The sequence below is a fragment of the Athene noctua genome, chromosome 4 (assembly GCF_965140245.1).
Source record: "Athene noctua chromosome 4, bAthNoc1.hap1.1, whole genome shotgun sequence".
Taxonomy (NCBI): Eukaryota; Metazoa; Chordata; class Aves; order Strigiformes; family Strigidae; genus Athene; species Athene noctua.
In genome coordinates, this window is record NC_134040.1 from 50,908,484 (window position 1) to 50,936,256 (window position 27,773).

At 39.4% G+C, this 27,773-nt stretch overlaps 1 protein-coding gene across 3 annotated transcripts in view; it reads right to left on the bottom strand.

Annotated features, from left to right (window-relative positions):
• Positions 1-702: 702 nt before the first annotated feature.
• The window catches only part of ANKRD17 (ankyrin repeat domain 17), a 96,801-nt gene continuing 69,730 nt past the window's right edge, over positions 703-27,773 (bottom strand). Inside the window, exons 16-34 of one of the 3 annotated variants that reach the window (XM_074905339.1) lie at positions 25,266-25,411; positions 23,470-23,581; positions 23,148-23,293; positions 20,985-21,127; positions 20,043-20,256; positions 18,840-19,015; positions 17,232-17,394; positions 16,396-16,491; positions 14,714-14,830; positions 13,743-13,914; positions 12,474-12,921; positions 11,947-12,102; positions 11,563-11,712; positions 9,431-11,076; positions 7,928-8,125; positions 6,603-6,851; positions 4,515-4,690; positions 4,001-4,165; positions 703-2,276 (exon numbers count right to left, since the gene is read on the bottom strand). In XM_074905339.1, coding sequence (XP_074761440.1) covers positions 2,217-2,276; positions 4,001-4,165; positions 4,515-4,690; positions 6,603-6,851; positions 7,928-8,125; positions 9,431-11,076; positions 11,563-11,712; positions 11,947-12,102; positions 12,474-12,921; positions 13,743-13,914; positions 14,714-14,830; positions 16,396-16,491; positions 17,232-17,394; positions 18,840-19,015; positions 20,043-20,256; positions 20,985-21,127; positions 23,148-23,293; positions 23,470-23,581; positions 25,266-25,411 — 4,733 coding nt within the window. In that variant the 3' untranslated portion in view covers positions 703-2,216. Of the gene's footprint in view, positions 2,277-4,000; positions 4,166-4,514; positions 4,691-6,602; positions 6,852-7,927; positions 8,126-9,430; positions 11,077-11,562; positions 11,713-11,946; positions 12,103-12,473; positions 12,922-13,742; positions 13,915-14,713; positions 14,831-16,395; positions 16,492-17,231; positions 17,395-18,839; positions 19,016-20,042; positions 20,257-20,984; positions 21,128-23,147; positions 23,294-23,469; positions 23,582-25,265; positions 25,415-27,773 lie in introns of all 3 variants that reach the window. The other 2 variants (XM_074905338.1, XM_074905340.1) reach the window with 2 other exon arrangements.

Below are 27,773 nucleotides of genomic sequence, written 5' to 3' on the forward strand. Positions count from 1 at the left end.
ACCTATCTCTAAACATGTTTTTCTTACTTTTCCCTTAGTAAAGATGACATAGCAGGTCCCACACCACCCTGTTCCTCTTTGTATTGGTCAAATAAAATGTATGACAGTTTAAGTACTAAAAAAAAAAAATATCCGAGAGGAAAAAAACAAACCACCCCTCATCTTACTTCCAAAACCATCCAGGATGTCACTGAACAAACCAGATGCCCTAAAGGCAGCACCTAGCCTAGGCACCCCAGCCACAGCTTCCTTTTTCAGGGCAACAAAACCAATGTAAGAACCCATACCCTCCAAAACTCTGTTCTTTCGACCCAAGGCATTCAGGGTTGTAATTAATACTGAGCAATATCTGTCAGTTGGATTATTTGAGAACAACAACACAAATAATCCTGATGAGCAGGGAAGCCTTAAGCAAAAAATTGTCAAAAAAGGGCTAAAGGTCATATAGAATATCTGATCAGCACATGGAGGTGCTGAAATTAAATTTCAAACGTTTTTGTCAGCAGCTCATCAGTTTGGTATCCATTTTGCTACCACCAGTTCTTTACACAAGGTTATTTCAGGTGATCAAACAGCAGAAAAAGGAGCTTGCTTTTACGTAGAGCTTGAGCTAAGGGCATGTATATGGACATGAGTGTGCAAAACCCTTCTGGACACCCTCAGAAATATCACAATATTTAAAAGACAGATTTCTTTGAGCAAGACTTTTTATTTCTCTTCGGGCTTTCAAAGGAGCACCATAATTAATACAAAACAGCACTTCAATTCCAGCCCTAACAAGCAGCCTGTTGAACTCATCTGGGTTATTTTTTCCCCAGGTTCTAACTCCCAAGCTAGTAACTTATAACAGAAGGAGTGACTCCAAGTGACACAGCATGGAAAAAACAAGCTCTCCTTCAGTCTTCCTCCATACAGAGTAACTAGAAAGAAATCACACCAGCCCCTTGCTTGACCTGTGCAAAAATAACTTTGACTCTTAGATCTACTTTAAACCATACAGACTGTATGGTGTGTCACTGCTGAGTCGTGCCTCACAGTACCCTGGAGACTTCGCCTCTGTATACTACTGTTAGCTCCAAGCAACTCTAAATGAAGAAGGTGAACGCTCCTGACAATACAGAAATTCTCACTTGGACTTTTCCAAATAAACCTTCATGGGCAGTGACCCACTTTGAACCAAGATACCATCTCCTAGAACAAAGCCACTTGTCCTGAAATAAGCCTTCCTCTGGAGCTGGTTTTCGTCAGTGAAACTCTGCTAAAACTCCAAGTGAAGAGTCTTATTCTTGACCTAACACACACCATGGATGTATGGTCTGAAATGACTTGTGTAGATCAAGGAAGGAGCCATAGGAACAGAAGCTCTGGGAGCACTCAAGGAACAGAACAGACCTTGCTGCACCAACCCAACTGTAAGAATTACTTTTAATAGATGCTGCAGTGTGGATACATTTACCCCGTTTACCGGGCAAGTAGAGGAGTTCAGTGTGGAGGCGACTCAGAATGTGCCAAAAGGCTGTTTTCTCAGATGCTTTTTGCTGAAACACCTTCCACAGAAGGAAAATGGAAACTCTTAGTATCTGTTTACATCTGATGTATGCCTTCTCAAAAAAATCCAACACACATTTTGAAAAAGCTCTCTGATAATGCCCAGGTTTTTTATAATGTATTTAAATTACACAAGTAGAAAAGTTATGCTTATTAATAGTTTAATGTATGAAGGAAACATCCAGATTTCTGAATATGAAGGTACATATCTCACATTAATTTAAGTCTACATAAAGTAGAGCCTCTATACTGACATATTGAAATTTACTTTCTGCTTAGCCATTTGTTATGTAAACAATTGTACATTTATTTGCCATTCTAAAACTTCAGGATCAAGTTTACATAATTTTGCTAAATTTCTGTGTTTGCTCAGAAGCAGTTTACAGTACTAAAACCAACCAGCCAAAGAACAGCTTCAACAGAAAGTTATGTCAAAAAAAAAAAGGAAAGAAAAGAATAAAGGCTAACTAAGTTGAAACGTATGATGGTGGGGAATGGGCGGTCACAATGTTCACAGAAAAAGGTCAGTTAGTAAGTTCTTCTGCAAAAAGCCTACACACTTCAGTCAAGCACATCAGTAGAATGATCTGGGAGCACATAAACTGTTTCTGCCATTTGTGTTTTCCTCTGCAAAAAAAGGAATCTCAAGGCTAGCAAGTTGATCCCACTCAGCCAAGCTGGTTCATATGCACACTGTTCATGTGAGGTGTCCAAGCTCCAGTCCACACCTGAAAGAGAAAGTTTCATTTAACACCATGCTTTTGGGGCTGCTCAAAACAGTTCAGAAGTCAAAATTATACCACAGTGCTTACAGCGAACCCCAGTAAAGCTCAACATCAGACAACATGGCAATCCATCCTCAAGCTACACTGAGTCCCCTCCAGCACTTGTTTTAACTGTGCTGTAATTCAGGTGAGAAAAAGAGGGAAATGGGGTTTTAATCTTTCTGCCTGTACTTTTTCCACCTTGGCTGAAGGGTCAATCTTCCTCTACCTTTCTACTTAGTGAAAAAAAAAGTATTTTCACCCAGTCTGATTACCTTCCTTCAAAGCTAAATCAATGCTATTTATGCCCACTATAACAACACTGATGTAGTATATATTCTACTGTTCTGCGGGAAAAATATATCCCTTTAGACTCAGGGAAACAAGTACTTCCTCTAAACACACCAGGCCTGCTGTCAAGGAGAATTAAGAGGACTCTCTATGTGTGCAAAATTATCTGCAAGGACAGTGTCTGAAGACCCCCAGCTTCCAGAGGAAGAGACTGTCCTTCCTCTTTACCTCAGGAAGTTCAGACAATCAAGAACTTTATTTCTGGCACCTTGAATTATTTTCCCCCCAACACATACAAATTCCTCCAGCTCTGGGGAAATCCAAGCATAACAAAGTAAAACCTTCTTAAGGGGACAAAGTTTTCCCACTAAACCAGAAGTTGCCTCACAACGCTCATGAGCCACTTCAGAGCAATACATGAACTGTGGCCAAACTGCAGACCACCTCTTATGCACACCTACGGTCTGCCAGAGCTGGGAGCTGCTGTTTGCAGCCTGGATGATTACCAAGCAAATTAAATCCAGAAATACCTTTATTTCGTAACAGTGTAACAGAGTTCACTGCATAATTAAAAATAAACACAGGATAACAAGAGCTAACAATGAGCCATTATCATACTAGTTGCTGGCTGAGAACAAACAAGAGGTTTAGGGGAGCATAATCCCTATGCCTAAACTATATTTAGTGAACAAGCCTGTAACCCAAGCAAGATCAGAGCAGCAGACAGAAGAGCTACTACCTCACTTCCTACACAAACTCCTAACACAGTGAAGACATCATGCCTTCCAGAGCCCAGCAATCACTCTCTAGACCTAATGCTGTTTTCCCCCTTTTGGGGAAGGAAAAGCTTACATAACAGGAGATAAATGGCTTTTCTCACAAAAGCAAATTGGTTGTGTTTTCCCAAATGCAGAACTGCACAGGCAGAAATGATGATCATTTTGAGTAAGATATACAGTGTAGAACTATCTTTTCTATCCAGATTTGCCTATAACACATCACCAAAAGAGCTATTCTACAGTAATTAATCAGGTGTCTACTCTGATTAAATAGGTGGCTTCTTTAAGCTCAGCTAAAAGCAAGCTTCCCAATTCTCAAGCACAAATACTTTCACAGAAGTTAAAAGCAGCACACTCCTTTGAACTGCATTAACTTAGTGATGCTGATGTTTTCTCAGGACAACTTACACTTATTTCTGGAGAGATGACTAATGTTTAGGAGTCGTTAGCAAGCACATACAGCACTCAGTGCTGTGGTGAGTAGAGGGCTGTATCAGCTCCTTAGAGACATGAGAAAAAAGATACACTACACTTTTTTCATACTTTAACCGATAGAATCTTATTTTCACCACAGTTTAAGTTAAAACAAAATGGCAAATGTAAAAATTGAAAAATTACCGTCTGAGGCCCATTATTTTCTGTGGAGTTTGAAACCATCTTTATCAGCGAGTTCCAAGATGGGTCAGCAGCATGAGGCCCATTAAATATAGGGCCTCCAGTACCATCTGTGATGGGGGCTACAGGAGGAATCATTGCATTCCCATACACAGAAAAAGGCATACCCTTCAGAGGAAGATAAAGCAAGGATCAGTATGTATTTGTAAACACTGCTACTATTGCATATACAGAATAACAAAAGGGGTTTTGTGTTAAAGAAATTCTCCATCTTACAGCAGTAATAAAACACCTGAATTTAAGAAAAACCTTTCCATGCATGTATTTATCACATCACGGACAAGTTATTTTTTATTACATCCAAGCTTCTGCAATACTGTGAGGACTAGTTAAGCATTTTAACTTATGCATGCTCAACCACACAGTGAACGAATACCTCAGCGTTCTTCATCTGCCTCATGCACTGACAGGTAAATCGAGTGGTACCGCGCGTATTGAGTCCCAAGAAGGTCATTACCCCAACTTTTGGGAAGTCCATGTATCCTGCAGGAACAGGCTGATGGAATGTACCGGAAGGCGTTACAATTCCCGTGCTGTCTCTCTCCATGGCTTGGTGCGAGAACACCCCTGGGTCAGACATGGGCCTGTGGATCATGTGGCTCCCCATTCCGCTGTGACACCAGTCCACTTTATCTAACACCACAGAAGACACAGCAACAGCATTATACATCACAACCACTAGGCATCCCTTTTCCAGCCTAAATGTTTGCACACTGTAACATTCCTAAAAGTGGCATTTGCTCAACTTGCAGTTCCCATGCATCTAACTACATGCATTAAAACCTAGGTGCCTGTGGGATGGAAAGCAGCAGAAATGGCACCTCCACACGGAATTACTCCACAGCAGGAATCCTGAGCCAGTGCAAGGAACTTTGAACAGTTATATGCAACCAAAGCATCACCTCTGCAGTTTTGCTTCATTTGAAAGGGAAAGCTGATATTTGTGCTAACTCCTCCTCCTCCAAAAACCTAAATTCCTTGCGGTGAAAGGGGTATGTATGCTATGAAGACTATTTGCTCCACTTCATTACCATTCTTTCATGAATTATTTAATGAAGTAAGAGACAGAGAAGCACTTTTGAAAAGCAAAACCAGAAAATGACCAGCTGGAGATGTGCCCTCATGTTCTAAATGACATGAATTCATTAGAGGCAGCTTGGTATTGTTATTACAGTTCAAATCTCAGACATCCAGAAGGCCAATTTTTCAAAATAAAACATAAGGAAATTACATTTGGAGGGGTGGAAAAAGAATACAGAAACATTTCTGAGGCTATCCTATTATTCAAAAAGAGAAAAACCTATCCCCTTCTGAACTGAAAATCAAAATGTTGAAGAAATTGAACAAAGTAGAAAGGAAGCAGCATTCCAAAAGCTAGGACAGATATAAAGGGCAAGTTTGTACCCAGATAATATTTCATTTCTCAAGCCTTAATGATGAATAGCCTCTCACTATATAGATGAGGAAAAGACCACTACTGAAGTCAAAAGAGGTTTGGATACAGCCTAACTATTTTGTGTTTGGGGAAAAAAAACCAGGACAGTATACTGACTGCATGCAAAGCATGTGCACAGTCAGTCTATTAAAACCTTAAGCTGTTTGGACCCCCCAGTCAAGCAGTGGATCAGGTTGTTCAGGGAGGCTGAGCAGTTTTCATCCTTGGAGGTTTTCAAGATCAGACTAGATAAAGTCCTGAGCAACTCAGTCTGACACCATTTTGTGCAGGAGGCTGACATGACCTCCAAAGCTCCCATCCAACATGGTCTCATGATTCCCTTGCCCTCATCCCAAGCAAAAAAAAAAACAAAACAAAAATGAACAAAACCAAAAAACCCCAAAACAAAACCAAAAAACAACAACAAAAGACAACTTAAAATAAATTCAGCGGTCTCCTATAAACTGCATGCAAGACGCCTGAAGTGTTTGCTGAGAAAAGCTGTCTCATCAATGTCTTAATTTTTTATTGACTTCTGAAATACTGAATTCTGTGTGACTACAGGAGAGCCAAGAGCCTGGTGTTATTAAAACGCAAATGGCATGACTAGAAACAACAAAGAAAACTCAAATGTGGAATACCACCAGTTCATAAAAACATAAATTGCACAATCCCCAGCAGAAAAAGCTCCACCTCGGCTACAAGTTAACATTAATATTTAACTGCTATTGTACAAAATAATCTATTTATCAACAGAAAGAAACTATACCATTATCTTGAGACATCTTCATTTCCCCTCTTCCTAAATCCAGTGATTCTCGCTCAGTTCATCTCTGTAAACCCTGTGGGTTTATTTCCCTGTTATTTCTTGCTTCAAGTAACAAACCTTCCCAACCAGGGTGTTTCAGAATGCTGGAGGTTTTCTGAGAACTTGTTGAAACACAATGAAATGGATACAAGGGCAAACAGAAATCCCCGCTCCAACTCCTTTGGAAACAGCACTCCTACATTTTGAGGAACTGACTTCTGCAATGTCCTTCAGCTCCAAAGACAAGTTAGGAAAAGACAGTATTGTGGTCAACTGCAGGGACATCTATTAACACTACATACCTTGATTACCACCTATACCTTCGAAGGACCAGATCCCACTATGTCCCACTGGAGCAGCTAAGTTGCTCCCGATAACAGATGGAGTAGAAGTTCCAGTTTGTCTAATACGTGCAGACCGTTCAGTCCCAATTGGAACAGGAACTTTTCTGTCCTGAGAAACATTACTGGGTTTTTCTGATCCCAAGGACACTGCTGAAGGGGTGGGAGATGGTGCTCTTACTCCTGAAGACACTGACTGAGCAGGAGATTCTGCAAGAAGAGTAATGAGAGCCATCAGTAATGGCAGCCAGATCCTCTCAGGTCACCACAAACCTGTCCTTTAATGTCAAGCCATACATCAAGCAAGTGAAAACAGGTAGTTTGTTAATGCCAGATTCATACAGCAAACACTTCAGGGTAATTTTAGCGGTTTTACTTTCAGATCAAAGATACATTCACCATCTATTTAGTCTCTTACATAAAATTATTATCATGCCCGGTCAGCTCGGCTACTGGACATACACCACAACTGATGACAACAGACGGTTCAAAGTCTTAACTAAGCATTACTGTGTATCAGCAATAGAGGATTTGAGGATTATATCCAAAAGCATAGCTGAAATAAACCCATGTTGTTGTTGGGCTGGTTTGGGTTTGTTTCTTCTTGGTTTTGCCTTTTTTTTTTTTTTTTTTTTTTTAAATCCTGATTTGTTCTCTGTGGAGTTTTTTTTGTGGGTTTTCTTTGTCATTATTTTTGCCAGTATAACAGACTAACTTGTTCCCTGAATAAGCCAGAATTCAACGGTTTGTTTTCTGTCCAAAAAACCCCGCTGCATAGCCAAAACTGCAGGGGCCAAACATGGAGGAAAGTACCAGAACTTGCCCCAAGTCTTTTTCTTGGAATACATTACAAAGTTCTGTTTTAAGAACATCAGAAAAATGAAGCCATCACCACTGTCAAGCTAGCTTTAGTAAAACATCATTACAAGGTTTACGAAACTCACACTTGGAATATTACCTTCACAAACCAAAAAACCAACCTTTTCTTTGCAAAATGACTGAAAGAATGTCATATACGTTAACAGGCCAAAGTTAACTGCAGCAAGAATAAGGAACTCCTCAATAGCATGACCTTAGCTGCTAAAAAGAAATCACACTGGAGATCAGAACTTGCACAAGAAAGTTTTATCTCAAAATCTGTGATTGTATAAAGGTTTAGAAAATATCTAAAAACCTGAAGTTAAAAATGAACAGAACTAGAAAAGCCTGTGTGAAACAGGCTGTGCATGAGGCCACTTTATTTGTACAATAGCTTCTCAATTAGTTTCTCACTGACTATAACTCACCATTTGATGCTGATGAACATGGTGGCAATAAACTAAGTGGGGAAAAATGCTGTCTGTTAAAATTAGCAGCTGCAGGTGCTCCACCAAGAGGTGTCCCAGGCGCATATATCTGACCTCCCGAAAGGTTTGAAGCAAAATTACCCAGGTGTGTAGATGAAGGTGTTACAGAAGCATATGGTGAATCCATACTGACAATACCTATGAGAGAAAGGGGCACAAGTGACTCCCAGTACTCAAAGATCTTCATGAAGAGGTCACCCATCTCATGGAAATAATAAAGAAAGAAGGAAAAATTTTATCCAACCAACTGTCTATGGGCTATGTGTGTGTTACTATTTTCCAAAGAGTACTAGGAGTCTTAAGCTTCATACTCTGCAAGTCTTGACAGTATCTGGCAGTTGAGCTGTATATATAAATCAAGAATTATTCTGATTTTATCATGCAGGTACCTTGAACACAAATAAATTAACATATTATAATACACATTCTGATTCAACTGAACATCAGAAAAGTAACTTGAGCATTTTCTTAACCTGCAATTTAAATTTTATAGGTTTAGAAAGTATGATTTTGTACGAAGAACAGTAGAAAAACTAAAGATTTGAAGACTTGCTTCATTTATTTTTTTATTTGAAAGAATGAAGTCTATATACACCATGATCACACTGAAGCATTTTTTTCCCAATCCAGGGGCACATTTTCACTTGCTTAAGAAAATTTCATTAATACCAAATGGCACCAATTAGCCAAGATATTCAAAATACAATAATTACTACCCCTTTAATACTTTGCTCAATGAAAAAAGGGGAAAATAAAACCTTGGGATTTTAAGTTTCAAAAGCCATTAAGGAAGCCTATTACCACCCAACTGCTATCGCACTTGCACCTTTCTCCCACACATAAAGCACGTGACAAAAGATTTAAATTTGTGCCTGCAGCCTTCCAAAAGAGAAATTACTGAGGTAGGAGCAGGACTGTGGTTAAAGCACTGCTTTCACTTAGGAACTAACTGACAGGCATGCTCAAGTAATACACCGTGTACAAGTGTGCCCAAGTCAAAGCACTAAGAAGCATATTAAGTTGACAAAATTCAGAGAGCACGTCAAAAGCTACTCAACACCATAATATTCATAAAATAAGAAAAAACTAGCTGTTTTATCTCTCAATTCATACACAAAGTTACATAAGTAACTCACAGGTCCTACTAGAACAGGCATAGAGCATGTGTAGACTGGAATAGCAAAAAAGAATGACTCCTCTACTTTTATCAAGTTCATCAGCTGCAAAACAGTTACTAGATTTGACAGGTTGCACTTGAAAGGAAGATGAACTCAACTTTGCTTACAGAAAAACCAAACTTTATTACAGCACCCTTTTGTTGCAAGATTTACTATAAATGACCACAAAAGCTGACGTACAAAGTATTACGTGTTCAAAACAAAAACATGCAGCAGTTATTATTTAAATGTATTATTAAGGTATGAACACAAAGCACAGGCTTACCTGAGGGAGTTGGAGCTGGCCTCTGTAACGGTGGCCTAAAACCTGGGGCTTTGGAAGTATCAGACTGATGTAAAGGATCTGAATTTGGCAAAAATGAAGACTTTCCTGATAGCATAGATTCTGGTGTTGTCTGCGATGAAACAACGGAACCACCCCAGAAAGCATGAGCAGACGTAGGACTGTTTTCAAACAATGTACTAAAGGGCCCAAATGGTAAAGTAGCACTGAAATTGTTACCCATAGACTTGTTTGCTGGATGGGCTGAATTCTGAGAAGCACTTTGTGTACTTAAGGTAGAAGGAAGCTGCACTGAAGAAGGAACACTGTGGGGCCTTTTGATGTGATTAACGTTGAGGACTGCAACAGAATTTTGCACAGGAGTTGGATTCTTATGGACGCTACTGGTGCCGTGGACAGGCGGTCTGATGGCCGGGGTTTCCATCTTAGTTGCAGGCTGAGAAGACCCCATGGTTGTCTGAGACATGGGATAGGTCATCGCGGCATTTGTTGGACCTGCCACAGGAGCCGATGAGCTTGTTGCTGCTAAATTTGGAGGCACAACCATTCGAGGATCTGGTGCAGGAACCTGAGGTTGCTGAAGAGGAGGTCTCACCTCTTGCAGAGAAGCTCCTGGAGGCTGCTGATGAGCGGGGTGCACAGATGAGCTGCCAGTACCAGAACTGGGCTGCCTACTGCTGGTCGAGCTGCTCGCTTCCACTGCTGGCGGACTACCCACTTCTGGATCAGACGAAGGTGCACCTTTATTGGGAGAGGTTGCTGAGCAGTCCGAAGGACTGCTTCTGGAAACACCCGCTGGCTGCGCAGGAGGAGATGGAGATGAGGGGGAAGATGCAGGGTAGTGTTCTTTGGCAGTAGGAATTGGATACGTGGCATTCGTGGGCGCTGTGCTTGTGTTACTCGCTGTGGTTGTCACTGTGGTCGTTGTGGCGTTTGATGTCTTCACAACTGTGACAAAAAGCTGTCTTCTGACTGAAGGTGAACTTGGGCTGCCGTTTGCAGAAGAACCAGGCACAGTAGAAACCACTGAACTTGTTGTAGCTGTTGGACTAGTTGTCAAAGAACTCGCTGAATTCACCTGAGAACCGCTGCTGTTCTGACTGTTATGGCGAGGCACCATGTGAGGTTTCGGTGAGTTGGTAGCTCTTGCAGGGCTCAACGGCCTAACAGGAAACGGACCCCATGTGGACTGAGCTGGTGGGAAAGTACCTCCAAAGTGTGTCATGGGCAACCGAGGCGGACGGATTTGCTGGAAAGTCTGAGCAGCAAGTAGAGCATGTGCAAACTGTGGAGGAGGATATGCTAATGGAAGAGAAACTTGGAAACCAGGCCGCACATTATTCACTGGGTTCTTAATGGTTTTGTGAGTGGATGCTGAAGAAATTGCAGGCACGGTGAGTGCGGATGCAGTCTGAGATGTTGACGAAGCAGCTACGGTGGTCACTTTGATGCCCACGAGAGAAGTGTTAGCAGCTGTAGTGGTGGCAGGTGTTGATGACCCTATTTTGGAGTTTGCAGCCGAACTTTTCAAACGGTTCTTTGGAATAAGTTCATCTATTTCCTTATCTGGATCCTTAATCAAAGCATTAATCAACTGTGTGGCCTGTCTTGTTGATTCTGTACCACCCCTATAAAAAGGAAGGGAAAAGGGGAAGTGCATCTAAAGCGTGTACATACATTATAGCTAAGTACCTCCAACACATGATCCAGCCTGTCTTCTGTCACGCTAACACCAACAGAAAAAGAACTCTCGATTTGAAGACTGAGTGTGTTCTTGTTGCTGACAATTTCTCAAGAAGCTGAAAGCTTCCAGAAAGCCCAAATAGTTAAAATATTTGCTTCCCTAAATACACCTACATATTTAGCCATGTCTAAACAAGTCTAAACACAGAATATTAACATTTATGCTCCACCTTATCTGAAGTTTTCTTTTGTATTGGCAGCTGTTCTTAGTTTCTCCACCTCATTTGTCTCCCCTGCCTCAAACAACTGACTCTCTCAAAGTGATCTTTCAAGGGACACTGACATCTAGCCTTTTCATTTTTCTACACAGTGAAGTGTTCTACAATGAAAAAATCCCCCCCGGAACAAGGAAAATCAAGCAGCCTGCTTACCTTATTGTTATTATTCTATCACCAGTTTTGTCCTTCTGTTTGTCAATGTCTATGTGCGCTCCTGTACACTCACGTATCGCATTGATATTACATCCTCCTCTGCCAATGACTCTGGAAATTACAGTTGATGGAACAGAAACCTTCTTGGATCTATACAAAGAAGAAACAGTATTAACTGGGAAACGCTTCCATGGCACAAAGCAGAGGGCAGATTGGTCAAAACAATGTTGTAATTCATCATTCAACCTATGTAGCAATAATTTTGTGAAGCCTATCCAGTCTGCTAAGACGGAGGTCATTCAGTAACCCCAGAGAGGGCTATACTAGATAAAACATTCTGAAAAAGGACATCAGCAAGGGGAGTTAGGGGAATGCTTTGCTTACCTTCTCACAACTTCTTTCCACCCTTCTTCCCTTTTCTGACCACGCTTAGGACTAGCAATGGTTAGCTTTCCATTTGGAGAAGAAAGGGGAGAAGGACCAGATTTTGTGCAAGTAGACAAGGAATTACTTGTCACTTCACTAATAACTTCAGACAACCTTTTAAAAAAAATAAGTGCTATTATTATGCAATAAAACACCAACAAAAAAAGATTATGTGCATTTTTCCTATTGTTCAGCTCCTCCAACCCTTTTTTTAGCACTAAAGCACTACTTAAATCTCAAAATATCCAAATAGTTCTCAAACTCCAAGCCCACAGTGATGTTTCTTGCTTCAGAACCTACTCCTAAATTCCAAGCTCACACTTCAACAACGTTATACTTCTCATACACACTAGAGCAAGGACACACTGCCTCATCCACTTCCTAATAACTGATTTAAGAATGCAAGCCCATGAAGACAAGGGCAAAACATTCAAACATAGGGCAACCACCACTTTAAAATGGCATGCATGGTCACAGCAACTTACTTTATGGAAGATTTGCCGGTAACTGCTTTCCTCTCCTCCTTTGGACAAGTGACAAGAACTGATGGTTGCTTTTTGTTGCTCTGCATGTTAGTAACGGCTGCGGAAGAATGATTGTCACTTTTGTGGCTGCTGTTGCTATTGCTGCTTTCGTCGCTACAGCTGGAAATCCTCATATTGTCACTATCACCACTTTCACTAGTACTGCTGCTCTTAGATTCACCATTCACTTTTTCTGGTTGGCTATAGGAAATTGGGAGTTGATCATCAAATATAATCTGAACATTATCAGGCGTTACTTTGTTTTTTCTGTTTTTCCTTTTGGAGCTTGTTGTGGTGATGGTATTGTTCCTCTTCCCATGGGAACCTGCTAATGTTGTCCAAGTTGCAGATATACCTATGGTGGTCGTAGTGGTAGCACTAGGAGGCTCCATTGGGACCTCTGGATCATCTGATGGAAGAATAAAAAAACAGTACTAATTTAGCTGGATTGAGGAAACTTGTATGGTTTTGTTTTCCAAATCACACCTGTCCTATCAAATGACTCCTGATCAACTTTACAAAACTCCAAGAAGCATGCAGAATCACAAACTATGCAGGCATCTGTAAAGCTGTAAAGCTATTACAGATGTCATATCATAGAGCCTCTCCCCTTGCTTATAGTAACTCCCAGAATTTCATTATTTTCTTGGAACAAATGCAGTAGCAATTTAACAAATGTGACATTGAATTCCAGCGTGGAAAGGCAGACATAAGCAATTAGGGGACATAAACAAGCATATGAAACAACAGGGAAAAAAAACCTGTCACATCTTTCCTTCCTTTGAGCATATCAGCGTGAGGGAACAATCAGTGAAAACCATTTTTCAGTACACCACATGAAACTCATTGCCACAAGATACAGGAGAGTCAGGTTTTGATGGATAAGAGAGTAATACGTATTTGGAATTTCCATGTTGCCAGTTTTTTCAGTTAATCATTATTATCATTCTGTTTGTAAGATTAAAAAAAAAAAAGACCTGGTTTTAAGTATTGGAACCTGTACGAAAAAGAAAGAAACAAGCCAACACCAATCCCATGGTAAAGCTAAACCATAACTCTCCCTGAAGCCACTGAACTAATCTATGGGCTTAATAGAAAAGGTAAACAAGAGGAAAGCTCAGCAGGTCATAAAAAAGCTTGTATTCAAGTTCTGACAAGAAAAGCAATTTTTAAATACGGGGAATGAAATCAAGGCTGTGTTTCAAAAATAAGGCAAGTACTTTAAATCACCTTCAGCTTTTAGCTTCTCTTTCTCCTGAGCAGCTTGAAGTTCAAAATTCTCTTTATTTTTTGCTTCTATTTCTTCTAGTTTTCGTCTTTGTTCTTCTTTTTTCTTCCTCCTTTTCTCCTTTCTTTTCTCTCTTTTGGCAGCTAAAGCCAGTCTCCTGCTTTCTTCCCTTAGCTACAAGTTAAGCATATGAAACAGTATTAAAAGATACCCCGTGCATTACAAAAAATGTAAATGCTTTCTATTTCCTAGGAAGCTGAACCTGCATTTTAGACCAGCATATTTACAAAACACAAGCTAAATTCTCTACAATCCATATTTTTACGTATTTACTTCTTTCAAACAGACTGTTCACTCATCTTAACAGAAAGTTAGTGTAGAAACAGAGGACAGACACCATACAAACTTAAGTCAAGTGTTTTCCAAGACACGTTTTCAGGATTCTTTGTGCAACCTTGTGTCTCAGCAGTGCAGTCCAAACAACACCTATCTCCCTTTCAAATATTAGAACATGAAATGTCTTCCACTAGGTTGAATATAAACCATGTGCTCATTTTACACTACTCTTGTAGATTTCTACTCTGGTACTATGGTTTCTAGTAACATTATTGATATAGTTTTTTAATATTTAAGACACAAAACAGGGTGTAGACCTAAAATACACGCCAATGTGACTGAAAAATGCCCATCTACCATGCACTTAAAAAAATTATACTCAGAAAGCCGTCTTTTGGTACAATATTATTCCAGAAGAAATTGTTATATCAGAGTTTTTTGATCCAATTTCTCTGAACAGTAGTCAAAGTAAAGTTTCAAGATTACCTGGTACCCAGCTCTAGACACTCCAATTACGGTAATTACACACACTCCTATACTTTAATACATACTTTCACTGATTTTATAATCTTGAAGGAATGTGAAATTGAAAATTTATCAAATATATTTTCACAGGTCCAAACTCTCTCAAACTTGCCTTCTCCAAGTCCAGTTCCTCCAAAAGAATGCTTGCATTTTTGTTGGCTTCTGCAGCCTGTCTATCTTTGGCTTGAACAATTGATTCCATACACAGGTGGCACTTCTTCAGCATCTCCTAAAATGATAAAAGTGTATCAACCCTCTGTTTAAAAAAGTAACACTGCATGCATTTGAACATATGAACTCAAGCTTACACTTGTAATTCGGTAACTGTTGCGTGACTTGCACAGGAGTTTTTTTAAAGAACTTTAAATTCCCCTTCAGTAAGCTCCTCTTCATGCCCAACCTTGCAAACTAATATTCCAGTCACAAGTGGGATGTGCAATCAGTAACTTATGTCTCAGTGTGCTATAAACAATACATTTACAACAAAAAGACATTTCATAACCTATGTCCATTATCCAGGTCAAAAAATTGTATGAAATAAAAGGCTAAGTGTAGAAATAAACCACTTTATTTCAGCTAACTGCAGAAATAAAAATATCATTGTCCTAGTTTGAGTGGCAGAGGGCTTTTAGTAGCAGGGGATGGGGCTACAGCAGTGGTCCCCCGTGAGAAGCTTCTTGAAGCTCCCCCTGTCTCCCAGTCAGACCTGCCTCAGCACCAAGGCCAGGCCGATTAGCTATGCCTCTGCAATAAGGTATTTAAGAAGGGAAACCTGGGAGGAGTCATGAGGAGAACATCTGTGCTAACACCAAGGTCAGTGGAAGAAAGGGGAAGGTGTGCCGGAGCAGAGCCCCTCTGTATCCTGTGGTGAGACAGCAGGGCTGCCCCACCCCGCCAGCCATGGCGGTCTGTGGTGGAGCAGATACAGATTTGCAGCACATGTGGGGCCCCACACTGGGACAGCTGAATGCACCCAAAGAAGGCCAGGACCCTGTGGGAAGAAAGTCCTGCTGTTATAGTTTGGTGCTAGGAGAACTGAAACACACAGGGGTGACTCCTCACGCCCATGGGAGTGACTTGTGTTGGAGTTGATTTGTGGAGGAGTATCTCCTGTGAGAGCGGGATGGTGTCTAGTTGGAGCCCAGAAAGAAAACAACTCAATTGCGGCACAGTGGATCAGTGAAAAGGTAAAAGCATTACAACCATATTTCTGCACCAGTTGCTATTCTTGTTTCTCATACTACAAAGTAGTTTTTGTCCTGTTCATCTGGACTGAAGATAAACCAAATAAAACTGAATCTCCACAGGAACGAGCAGCAGTCTGCTTAATATGACACAAAAAACCACTTTACTGTCAATCATGATTTTATCTTCTAATACAAACTTTTTGTATAAGATTGTGAATCTTTATACTTAAGCTCACATATACACTTAGCAGAAGTTTATTCTGTTTCCTCCACCCCACAGCAAAAGCCATCATAAGTTCAGTGCAAACTTACCCAACAAGGAAATGCAGAGCAGAGTGTGATAATGACTGGGAGAACACTTGAAAGTTAGCATGGATAATAAATAACAACACCTTTACTACTGTTCTCACAGCACTAAGGCACACAAACTTACTGTTGCCACATATTCCAATATTTTTTACACTGTTCTTTCTGAAGAATTCCAAAGGGACTCAACATTTGGCTGAAATACAGTGTGCCAGGAAGCTCAAGACCATTCATAACATCAACTCTAAAGCCGAGACATAGCACAATTCCTGCTCAAATATTTTCTTTCTTACAATCTTACCTTATCAGTAATTGTTGCTATGTATCTCATGCATTCTGAGTCTGATGGAAACTGGTTTACTTCTTTCACTAGATAGCGCACCACTTTTACATGACCCTGTAAAAGAAATTTCAAGGACGAGAGTTTATATCAGGCCAGCTGTTTCTGGTTTCCTGAGGTACACTTTGGAGTTCAAGCACTCATTGCAAAATATTTATTTTCAACTCCTTCAAAGGATGCTCTTAACCCTTGCTTTTTTATTTATTTTTAAAATTTTTATCACCACCTAAACTAGTGAGGCATGTTTCTTCATATTTGTGACAGAAGAGAAAGGAAACAATTAAGAGTACCTGTTTGTCAGGTTGCACTTACTCCAGCCATACTTTCACAAACTTCTGCCTTTTACTTTGGTAGTTTATAAATGCTGGGCTCCAGCAACTTAGCAGTTGCAGGCTCCTACTGTCACGATTTTTCAAGTATTGCAGCACTTGAACTACACTCCCTTGCTTACAACAGAGTCAAATTGAGCTAAACTGCACCTTTTTTGGCAAAAGTGATTGTCCTCTCAAGAAACCAATCAAATTTCCACACAGTTCTACCACATATTCCCCCTCTCTGCTCAAATATACTGCAATTTCCACCTCTCAAAGTGCTATAAAGCGAATTTCTACAAGAATTTTAACACAGGTATTACACAGGTGACACAAATACCTATTTTGGAAGATTCAATGACTAGTATTAAAATTTGTTGACATATTTTTAAGTATGTAGCTTTATCATCTAGGTTCTATTTATAACAACTGTGTAGGGATGATCGAGACAGTATTAGCTAAGACCAAAGCTGAACTTCATTCTACCTTTCGAAAGGCTGCCATAAGAGGAGTTATTTTCCTGTTATCAGCAGCATCCACATCAGCTCCAGCTTGAACTAGGAGTTGGACAACATCTAGATGCCCTCCATTTGCTGCCAGCCACAGTGGAGTATTCCCCTTCTTGTTACGCACATCAATGTGAGCTCCTCTACAAAAACAAACGTTAAATCAAAACTCTGGACCAGGTTTTTCATTTCATGTATTAATTTGGACTGGCAAACTGGACATGCTACACCAGAACAATAGGCTAAAATGCAATACACTTTTTTACATCAAACATATGTATTCACAGAGTGAGTCAGTTTCCACAATTATGTTTTCTTTTGATGCTGTCAAGAGCTTGAACTCAGCCTATAAACACTTTTGATACTCTAAATCATGATGTTTGTCAGCTGTCTTTGAAGATTCTCTAATTTCTTCATTAACTCCCATCCATCAGTACACTGTATTCTTTACTAGCTTACTCGAAACAACCTGTAACATTGCAAATGCAAGCCAGCCACCAGTGCTACTACTTGGAAAAGTACATATCCAAAAGCTACTCAGGAAACATAATTACACTGAATGTGCATCATGTTAAATCTAAAAAAAAAAAAAAAAAATCATTAAGACCTGTTTTGTGTGCATCTTCTGTTGTTTAAAGACTTAGCACTACCATCTGAAATGGCTGTGTGTCATGGTTATGAGTACCACATGTAAACTTTAAAAGAAATTGTATCTTTCCAACTCTAATGGTTTAAACCTGGCCAGCAGTTAAACACCACACAGACACTCACTCACTTTCCCCTGCCCTGGGGGATGAGGGACACAATTGGAGAGGTAAAGATAGGGAGACTTGTAGGTTGAGATAAAAACAATTTAATAATTGAAGTAAAATTTGAAATAATAATGATAATAATATTAATAATAATCGTATCTACAAACGAGTGATGCACAATGCAATTGTTCACCACTTGCTGACCAACACCCAGCCTGTTCCTGGCTAGCAATCCCAAAGAAGAAAAAAATCCCAAAACTCTCATCCTGGCAGAGATGGCCAGCTTTCCACCCAGTCCTCATCTACACACTGGGCATGACATTACATGATATGGGATATTCCACTGGCCAATTTGGGTCCAGTGCTTTGGTTATGCTCCCTCCCAGCTTCTTGTGTACCTGCACACTACCAGGACATGGGAAGTTGAAGAGTCCTTGATTTCTTAGCAACAAGTAAAAACATCAGTGCATTATCAACATTCTTCTCATACCAAATCCCACACTGAACCCAAACCACAGCACTATTCTAGCTACTATGAAGGTTAATTAGCTCCATCCCAGCCGAAACTAGGACACTAACATCCATGATTCAGTTAGACAGGAAAAACTGCATTAGTCCCTTTGGGCAACAGCAAGCACTCTAACACGACAGAGAACTTCGTTTTACGGCTTTTGAGAAATAAAAATACATAGTAATGGTCGACAGACACAGAACCTTTCCCATTTCCTACCCTGTAGTGTACATTGGGAAATATTATTGTACACTGGGAAAGATCAGTCTAAGTAAGGTCATATTCAAGGTGTTTTTCTTTAAGCAGCACACTTCCAATACAGTACCTGCTAATGAGAAGCTCACAGAATTTGTAGTGCCCTTTGTCTGCTGCAATGGTTAAAGCTGTATCTCTTGAGGAAGGTACTGGAGGAGCATTTACATCTGCACCTTTGTCCAGCAGAACTCTGCCCACTTCTGCATACCCACCAGAAGCTGCTTCCATTAACGGTGTCAGACCAGTCTAAGACAAACAGGCAGGAAAAATAAGCAATTAGTTGGGGGTGGGGGAGTGTTTTACTTGAGAGTCAGGACTTACTTCAACTTCCAGCAACATATTTCTAGTTCTGCTGTCCAGATTCCCATTGCTACCTGGACAATTTTCTAACAGCTTAGCCATATTCGGAAGGTGAACTCATCTTCAACTGGCTTGAGAAGAGCTTCCACCAAGCAGCACAGTGCAGGGTAGCCCTCTGCTACTACACACTGATTAGAGGGATTCAAAGCCCACTGCTATCAGTTTATCAAAACTAACCCAGCCAACCTTAAAGGGACGAGAATCATTAAGCGTTAAGTCCCATAAAGTACCTGTGTTATTACACAGATGTTGCAAATCGTATTTCCTACCTTCATTACGGGATTCTACATAGCAACATCCAGAAAGCACGTGGCTAGGTCAAGGGGACATGTAACTTTAGCAAGAATAGCAATCAGTACTGCACAGGTCCTTTTGAGCTCCTCTGTGCAAACCATTACGTACAGAAGAAAAGGAGAACAGAATGACACATTTGTAGGAGATCTCTTTTTTCCTCCCCCCTCAATATTCTATCCATTTTTTTTTAGTGAACAGCCTTTCTTCCCATTTAAAGGGTCGAGCTCAACTAACAACACATCCCCTTTCAATTCTGCATCACCACTGTGGATATAAGCAGCTGGCCAGACAGAAGAGATTAGACCATAAGCATACCTAGGCCAAAAATCTAGTTATTTTTTAATACATTAAAGTCTCCTATTTTTATTAAGTTGAAGGATTACTATTATTATGCTTGTAAGCACCTGAAGATGAATTAAGGCTTCAGAAGAAACATCTATTTTTTGATGAACTGCCCTTAAGTGTAGCTATTATTTTTCAGTACAATGTATGGCTCAGTTCAGTTAACTGAACTAGAGAAATTAACTTGCACAAAAGGCAAGAAAATCAGATAACCACAGAGAAGTGATGACTTACAAGCATCTCTTTTTGTAGACTTCTTCAGCTATTTACTCCTTACCTTAGCTCTATGTTCCACGTTAGCTTTTCTATCAAGCAGCAGGCTAACCACTTCAGTTCTCCCTTGGAAACAAGCCAGAGTCAGTGCTGTATTCCTGTTGGTCTCTATCTGGGCATTTATATCAGAGCCCATGTCCAGTAATAGCTTGACAGCAGCAGTGTGCCCATTCATGGCTGCCAACATTAAGGGAGAAATGCCCAATTTGCTACCAGTTCTGAAAGAGAAAAACCAAACCAAAACACTCTTTGAATCACACTCGCACTTCCAAAATTACTAACAAAACTAGGAAAGGCAAAGTACTTAAAGACAAAAAAATCAGTTACACAGCAACTATTATCAAAACCACAAGAGGTTCTCCATAGCAGCATTGCTTAGGACAAATATTTCTAAATAGAGATACTAAGCATGTTGCCTTTTAATTTCTATAAATTTAAAAGGCATCTCTTACAAGGAGTCTAACTTTTCCTTGGACTTTTCATTTTGCTTGTTCAGTGCACGGCTGAGCTATTTTCTACCTCCCAATGGATGCAAAAGCATTACATACATGCATGCGCACATAGAAAAAGCTTTCCTTTAGCTACACAGGGAAAACAAAGGGATAAAGAAACCACACATACTTTCTTCACATATCCCAGAACTATTTTCAATTCAGCAGGCCAACCAGAGGAAAAAGAAAGATTTCTATCTTTGACAAAGACGACTGATTGTATGATATAGAAAAGAAGTTAACTAAATACATAGAGGGAGATAGAAGTTAAAAAAGCACAATCAAAACCTTCTTTTTTGACTTAAGGACTTACTACAAATTAGACAATACATTGGTTGTGATCATGTAAGAACAGTAAGATTTTACTCCACATAGTTGTCAAGAAATCCTTCTGGAAAGGGTAAAAACTGAGGACACTAAAAAGTCGTGAGAGAATAGGTGAAAAGGGAACTTGCCTGGAATTTATTTCTGCCCCAGCATTTAGCAGAATCTTGATAATGTTCACGTAGCCACCAGAAGCAGCAAGGCTTAAAGGTGTGTAATCAGAAACATTCCTGTGCTCTTTGTTTGCCCCTCGAGCTAGCAGCAACTCCACCACCTGCAGTGTTTTAAGAAATAACATCTGGTTTTCTCCCAAACTTGCAAGTCTATCCAGGGCAAACGTTTCTGAAGCCTAAATATACCGTTGACATCTTCCATCAGTAAGAAAGTGATTTTACTCAGTTGCTTCTCTATACTCATGGCATCTATGAACAGATGAGGCTACAACTGTGTTCCCAAAGCCACTGTAAAACTCTCTCTAAAAATCAATCATGATTACTCATTAGCATTCCTAAACCATTTGTACTAAATTGTATAACATAGCAAGAAAAAACTGGGATATTTTATTATTACAGCCATCTTTGAAGACTGTCAAAACCAGAATTTCAGTTTGAATACAGTATACAAAGTACTCTTGCTTTTTGTCCTCTCGCATTTTCATGCTCAGTCCACTATCAGGTTAAAAACTCATCCTCAAACTGAAGCTGCAGAAGCAAACAAGAAAGCAGGTGCATGCTTGTATCTTATGTTCTCTATTTACTACTTTGAACTGTGTCTACACCGTATGCAGAAATCTCATGCAAGATCCATTAGAAAAAAATTAACATTTGCATCCCTTGCTCATTTTCTCTGCACATTAATAAAAACAAACACAAGCACTTCTTACATTATTCCTTCCTTACAGATTCATTTACAACCCAAACAATTCACAGCTTCCCATATTCTACAGGAAGCTTACATTCTGTAATGAAGTTTCTGCAGAAGACTTGACAAGAAACTAAACTGTCTAGCAAGGTAAAATCAAAATGAATACTGAGGTGAAAACCTACTGTGTCCTCTCCAATGCAATGTTTAATTTGCTCCACTGTCAGTGTTTAAGCATAAAACGTGTTTAGATTAGACCCACACAACTGAAGCCAAGAGCTTTCAATCAGGACATTTTCCAGTGAAATCACAGGACAAACATACTGCCAAATACAGAAACTGGGGTGGGAGGGCATCCCGACATTGTCTCTACTGCCCAAAGCCCTGTATATTTTCCCATCAACTTTCCCCAAAAACAAGGAAGAAAACAAGATGCATTCCTCCAAGAAACACTGTTTGAGAAACATAGATGAATCAAATCTCTAAAAAGGTAAGCAGAAATTCATTTTTACTGTATGAGGTTGCTGGCCACAAAGGCTGCTACAACACTTACTGAAGAGCAGGCCTTTCCCTTCACCAGAGAACGTGACTGTCATTGCAGCTAGTACCCCCAATGTCAGAAATCTTCCAGATGGCACTAAAACAGGCCAGAAGAACTCAAAGTTTTCAGTAAGATTTTGCCTAGGGAAGTAATCACCTTTTAAATGCCACAGTATGACTGTTAACCTACGGAAGTGGGAGACATGTCTCCAACCTCATTAATTTCCAGATAGTCACAAAGGAAGGTGATTCTGCACCAGATTATACAGCTTCCACTGTGGCTTTTGCAATCCAAATAGTAGAAGCATTAACAGAATTATACACTTAAGATTTGTAACAACAATTAGAAAAAAAAATCAAAACAGAGATTTCATAATTAAGACACAGAACACAGTATTTCACATAACATTCAAAACAACTTCCCCTACATTTACTTTTGAACAATCATTTGAAAAATGTTTTTGAAGTTTTTAGCCAGTGACACTAGTCATCTGCAGTACTCCAATATCCTATGGCCTACACAGAATCCATTAGAAAACTCTCTTGGCTCACACAGAACTGATACTTGTCTAACTCCAGCTTCTCACAGCATTCACTCCCACATGTACATCTATTTACACTGGTAGAAGTCCCATTATGAGCCACTAATGATTACAAGTCATGAGGTCATCTGCATAGCACTAGTCCAGCTTATAGGAAGACAAAAAGCAATCTATGAGCAACACACTGCAATATATAACTTAAAAATGTGAAACTCTTTGTACCCTTTTTCAAATACACCATCATGACACAGAATGGTGAATTAAGTTATTGTAACTTTTCTGGAAGATTGCTTTAGTATACTGACACGATAATCTACACACTGCTTTTGAAGTTTTGAAGTTTTACTTCACCTCTTGTCTCCCTCCTGAACAAGCCAAAGACAAGGGAGTGTCCTTGGTTCTTTCAGACTGGGCTTCAATATCAGCTCCATTATCCAGTAATATTTCAACAACACCCACGTGGCCAGCTGTAGCAGCCAAAATAAGCGGAGTAAAACCTGAAATGAAAAAGAATGTTTGAAGAGTCCATGCTCATAGCTTATGTGACATAAGTTCAATCACCAGAAAAATAAGCCTAATAGCTTCACATAAAGATTACACTTATTGTGTATTTATTTAGTGTGATACACTGGAAAACCAGGGAGGGTCTATACTGCCATAGTGAGACACCTACCTTTCTTGTCCCTGTGTTCAATATTAGCTCCTCTCTCCAGCAGTGTTTGTACTAGTTCTTCGTGGCCACCAGCACAAGCAAGTGTCAATGCTGTGTCATGATTACTCTCAGTCTATAAGAAACAAACATCATATACACAAAAACATAAATACTTCCTTTTTCAAGTATAACCCCTGTTATATTAGCCCAAGTACAACTGTACCTGTGAGAAAATAAAAAGCTTCTATAAGCTGAAGACATGTCTATTGTTTACCTCACAGTTATCTTTTGTGTTCAAGTTTGTAACAGGATTCTACTTCTCAAGACAGCTCTGCTGGTAGATTCAAGAACAATTCCTGACAAGAACCAAGACTTCATCTGTGCTTTGCCAACTAGATCAACTTCTTTACCACTGCCAGACTGTGAGCTTCAGACAATATAATGTAATTAAGAATTCTATCTTTATTTCTTAACCCTCCAGTTAAACCGAAGGGGGATCAATTCTCAATCTTGCCACTACTGTTGCTGAAGCCTCTGAACAGTAAAAATCAGCTACAGAGAGTCCACAAATCACAGTAATCAAAAAAAACCCTGAACAACTGAATATACACAGGTGTCTTCGAGCTTAAACTTTTCTTTCAAGTTTTTTTTCCCCTTTCGAGTGCTCACACGCTGTCTCCAAGTGGGCATTTCTAGTGGTTGGTAGTTAACGGTAACAGCCATTATCAACCTTGATTCTGCCTATGAATCAACTGCAATGAAACAACATATATTTAATTTCTCAGTGTTGCCCATGTTAATGACCACCACACCATACTATTTGAAATAGCAACTGAGAAACTCAGAGGACTACTGGCACTGTTAGTTACAGCATAGGGACTGACTAAAATGACATTTCTCTTTCCATAAAAAAACAACAAAACAAAACCCACCAACACACACATATTTCTTAACTACTGTGAGAACTTCAGGTTTTTTATTATGAGCCACAGTAGTTGACAACTTATCATAGCCTTCATCTGCACTGATGTCTACCAGCTAACTATGAGGCTGGCCAGGTTATGGCAAGAGCTCCTGGACATGATCACAGCAGAAACCAAGCCAGGTGCCACAAGCAGCTGAAGTAGCCAAGACTTTTTTCCAGAGGTTTTTCTCCACAACAATCTCACACTCTTCATCTTCTCCATATGCCAAACATCTTAGCTATGTCATGTATAGTCTAGAGCTATGCATATATGTATGCTAGTTAGTATATGCATGCTTCTTTTTTTGATGGCCAGCTAGCTGCAAGTCAACAAAGAAGACCCTTTTAAAATTACATGCAATACAGAAATGCCTTTTCTTCAGTGGAAATGAGAACCTGTATTATTTCCTTGTTAAAGAAGTTACAGAAATTATTTGTTACAACACTTTCATACTCTTGTCAAGCTGGGTATAATCACTGGCCAACAACTCCAAGCACACCAGAAAAAACAGTGCATGATTTTAAGGCTTATTTTTGTCTTAGGATATCAGGACACGAAAATATTTAAATTCTGTCAGAAGACAATTTTGCTGTTTTTCATAATCACTCCCACAACAAAGAAATAAGTGATACAAGTGTTTAGTCATTCAAAGGCCTTCTCTTCTGTTCAGCAAGAGCAAGAGGAAAGTGGGTTGCAACTCTCCGGGGAGTTGTACAGGCTTTCTAAAAGCAGCAATTCAATTCTCTAGGAACCAATTCATTATACAGAGCTGTTAACTATCGTTGAATTATTCAGGATGCAGAAGCAAAATAGCTTCACACATCTGTGCTGCAGTGACAACTGCAGGCTTACCTGCGCATCGATATCTATAGCAGGGTAGATTGGCAGCATGGCTGAAGGAGAAATGATAGGACTCGGAGTTGGCGTTTGAGGTTGGGAGACAGAAGTTGCAATGCTGTGGGTAGGAGTGTTTGACATTGCAGATGCTCTTCCGCTCACTGCTGTTGAACAGAATAATTACACTTAGTAAAAGCAAAACACTTTACTTCAAAAGTTTAATGTGACAATAAATGGACAGTGGGACAGAACTCCCACTGACAAACAGAACTCCCTAAAAACTATTTTCCAGATACGTATTTTCCATACATTTAACCCAATCTTTGAATGTTTAAATCTTTGAATTTTACAACTATGAAAAAGGTTAACTGTATTCAATCAAAGAAATAGGTAAGTATCAGATTGGCACATATTCTAGAAGTCCCCACAAGAAAAAAACATTATTTTTTTTTTAAACCAAAGAGCTTTCCTACAAGTCAGTCATTATTTGGACCAGGAGTTCCATACCTTTAGAAGCAGGACTGCAGAACAAGTCCAATCAATGGGATATCTATGTCATCTTTCTTAAAACAGTTTAAAGATTCCCATACAACAGTCTGTCCAACATTCACCTCCCATGTCCCCCTCCCCCATAAAGATAACGAAAAAGCAACACTGCTAGTGTCAGGATGCTCACATGGCAGAATTTGTTGAAACCAGAGAAGTGGAAGCTTCTTAACAGCCATTTTGCAGAAACTTTGGTCAAGGTTGTTAGGATAAGCAAAACATAATACCATTTTACAGCTCATGACAGTGTATCGACATGACACAAAATAGCACTGACTGCCACACTTCCCTAAAATTCGTTTCATACATGTTTAAAAGTACCGAGCAAATTTGAATCTAAAACAGCATTTTGGGAAAAGCTCCCGTTTTTCTCAAAACAGAAACAGAAAAACAGAACTCAATGTTTTTCTCCCTGCCTTTTCTCCAGGTCTTTATCAGGTGTGATCAGCAAAGGAGAAAGTAGAGTACTGTACATTTCTCCTGTCAAGTTGACAACACCCTTAACTGCAAAACAAAAGAAATGCAGTTCCCACATAATTGTTAAGTGTTCAGCTAGTACACACCACCACCAAGTCACCTTATGGAACATCAAAATAATGCTCCTTTATCCCCAACTTTTCAAATCCAGTTCATTTTTCAAACAGCTTTAATAATCAGCCATGTCCCTAACTTCCAGCCACTGATAATTAGCTCCTATTTACTTTCAAGTGGTAAGTTTTTCAACAGATGCCACAAAAATAATGTATCCTAACATGCCAATTGCTGTACTCCCTCCTCCTCCAGGCAGCTATGTTTTTCATCCATTAATAATTTAATTTCTGGACTTTCTATAGCAAATCCCAGCAAAGGAACTAATATATGTCACTGAGAAACAAAGTACCCCCAACTTTACAGAAGTACTTCATAGAAAGTATGATTAACATTTTATTTAAGAGTAAATCAAGATTCAAACCCCCTTGACCTTTATATATTAGAGTGCCTTTTGAAAACTTTTATCATTTTAAGAGACAAATCACACTAGGTATGGATTAAAAGAAACATACAGAAGCTAAGCCAAAATATTCTGACATAAGGTTATAACCTATGGCCTAAGCGAGTTCTGTACAGAGGAGAACTAACCAAAGACCATAATGCAGTATCACTCAGTGGAGCATCTAATTTAAACTCATCTCGTCCCTTATTCTGACTGTAAATTAGAGATATAACCTAAAAACACAACTTCAAATTCATTTCATAAAGAAGGATAAGAAGTTGTGAGTTTCAACTCTTGCTTCCCTCTTCACATATACGGTCATATTTTTAAAAACCAGCATGTTTACCTTCTTTCTATGGGTTCAAAAAGGAAGTTAAAGCAGCATAAAACAGTTATGGAACTATAATGAATCATGACTCTTGACACTCACATCTAGTTCAAAAGAACCCGATAAAGATGGTAAAATGGACTGGAAACTAACCAAATACATTTAACTCAGATGACATAAAAGCACAATCATCAAATAATCCATACATGAAAAAAGTTAACAGTGCTAAGGTAGCACATGTATTTTCAACTGTTGCTATGAAGTACTGCTGTAGTCCCAGTATGGGGGTGGGGAAGGATCTACTACATTACAGGAAGCACTATTAAAGTTCTTAGAATTAAAAAAAAAAAACCAACAACCCAAAGGTCAAAGTAGTTAGGAAGGTCTCAATTCAGGTAGTCTATTTTTTATACCAACGGTGTTACAGTGAGGGGTAGGAAAAAAACCCAACAAAAAACAAACCCAGAAGACACATGTTTAAAAAGCCAACACCCCTCTTCACACAAGAAAGAAAACCTTTAATGTACAATTCATATTATGTAAGTGTTTTTGTGCATGGTAGTAGAGGAGAATATCCATGTTGACTTAGTTATAATAGATGTATTTCAAGTGTGTTTCAGCAATAACTCATGGTCAAATATAGTTCATATCCCTACAGCACATTTCACTGAGACAA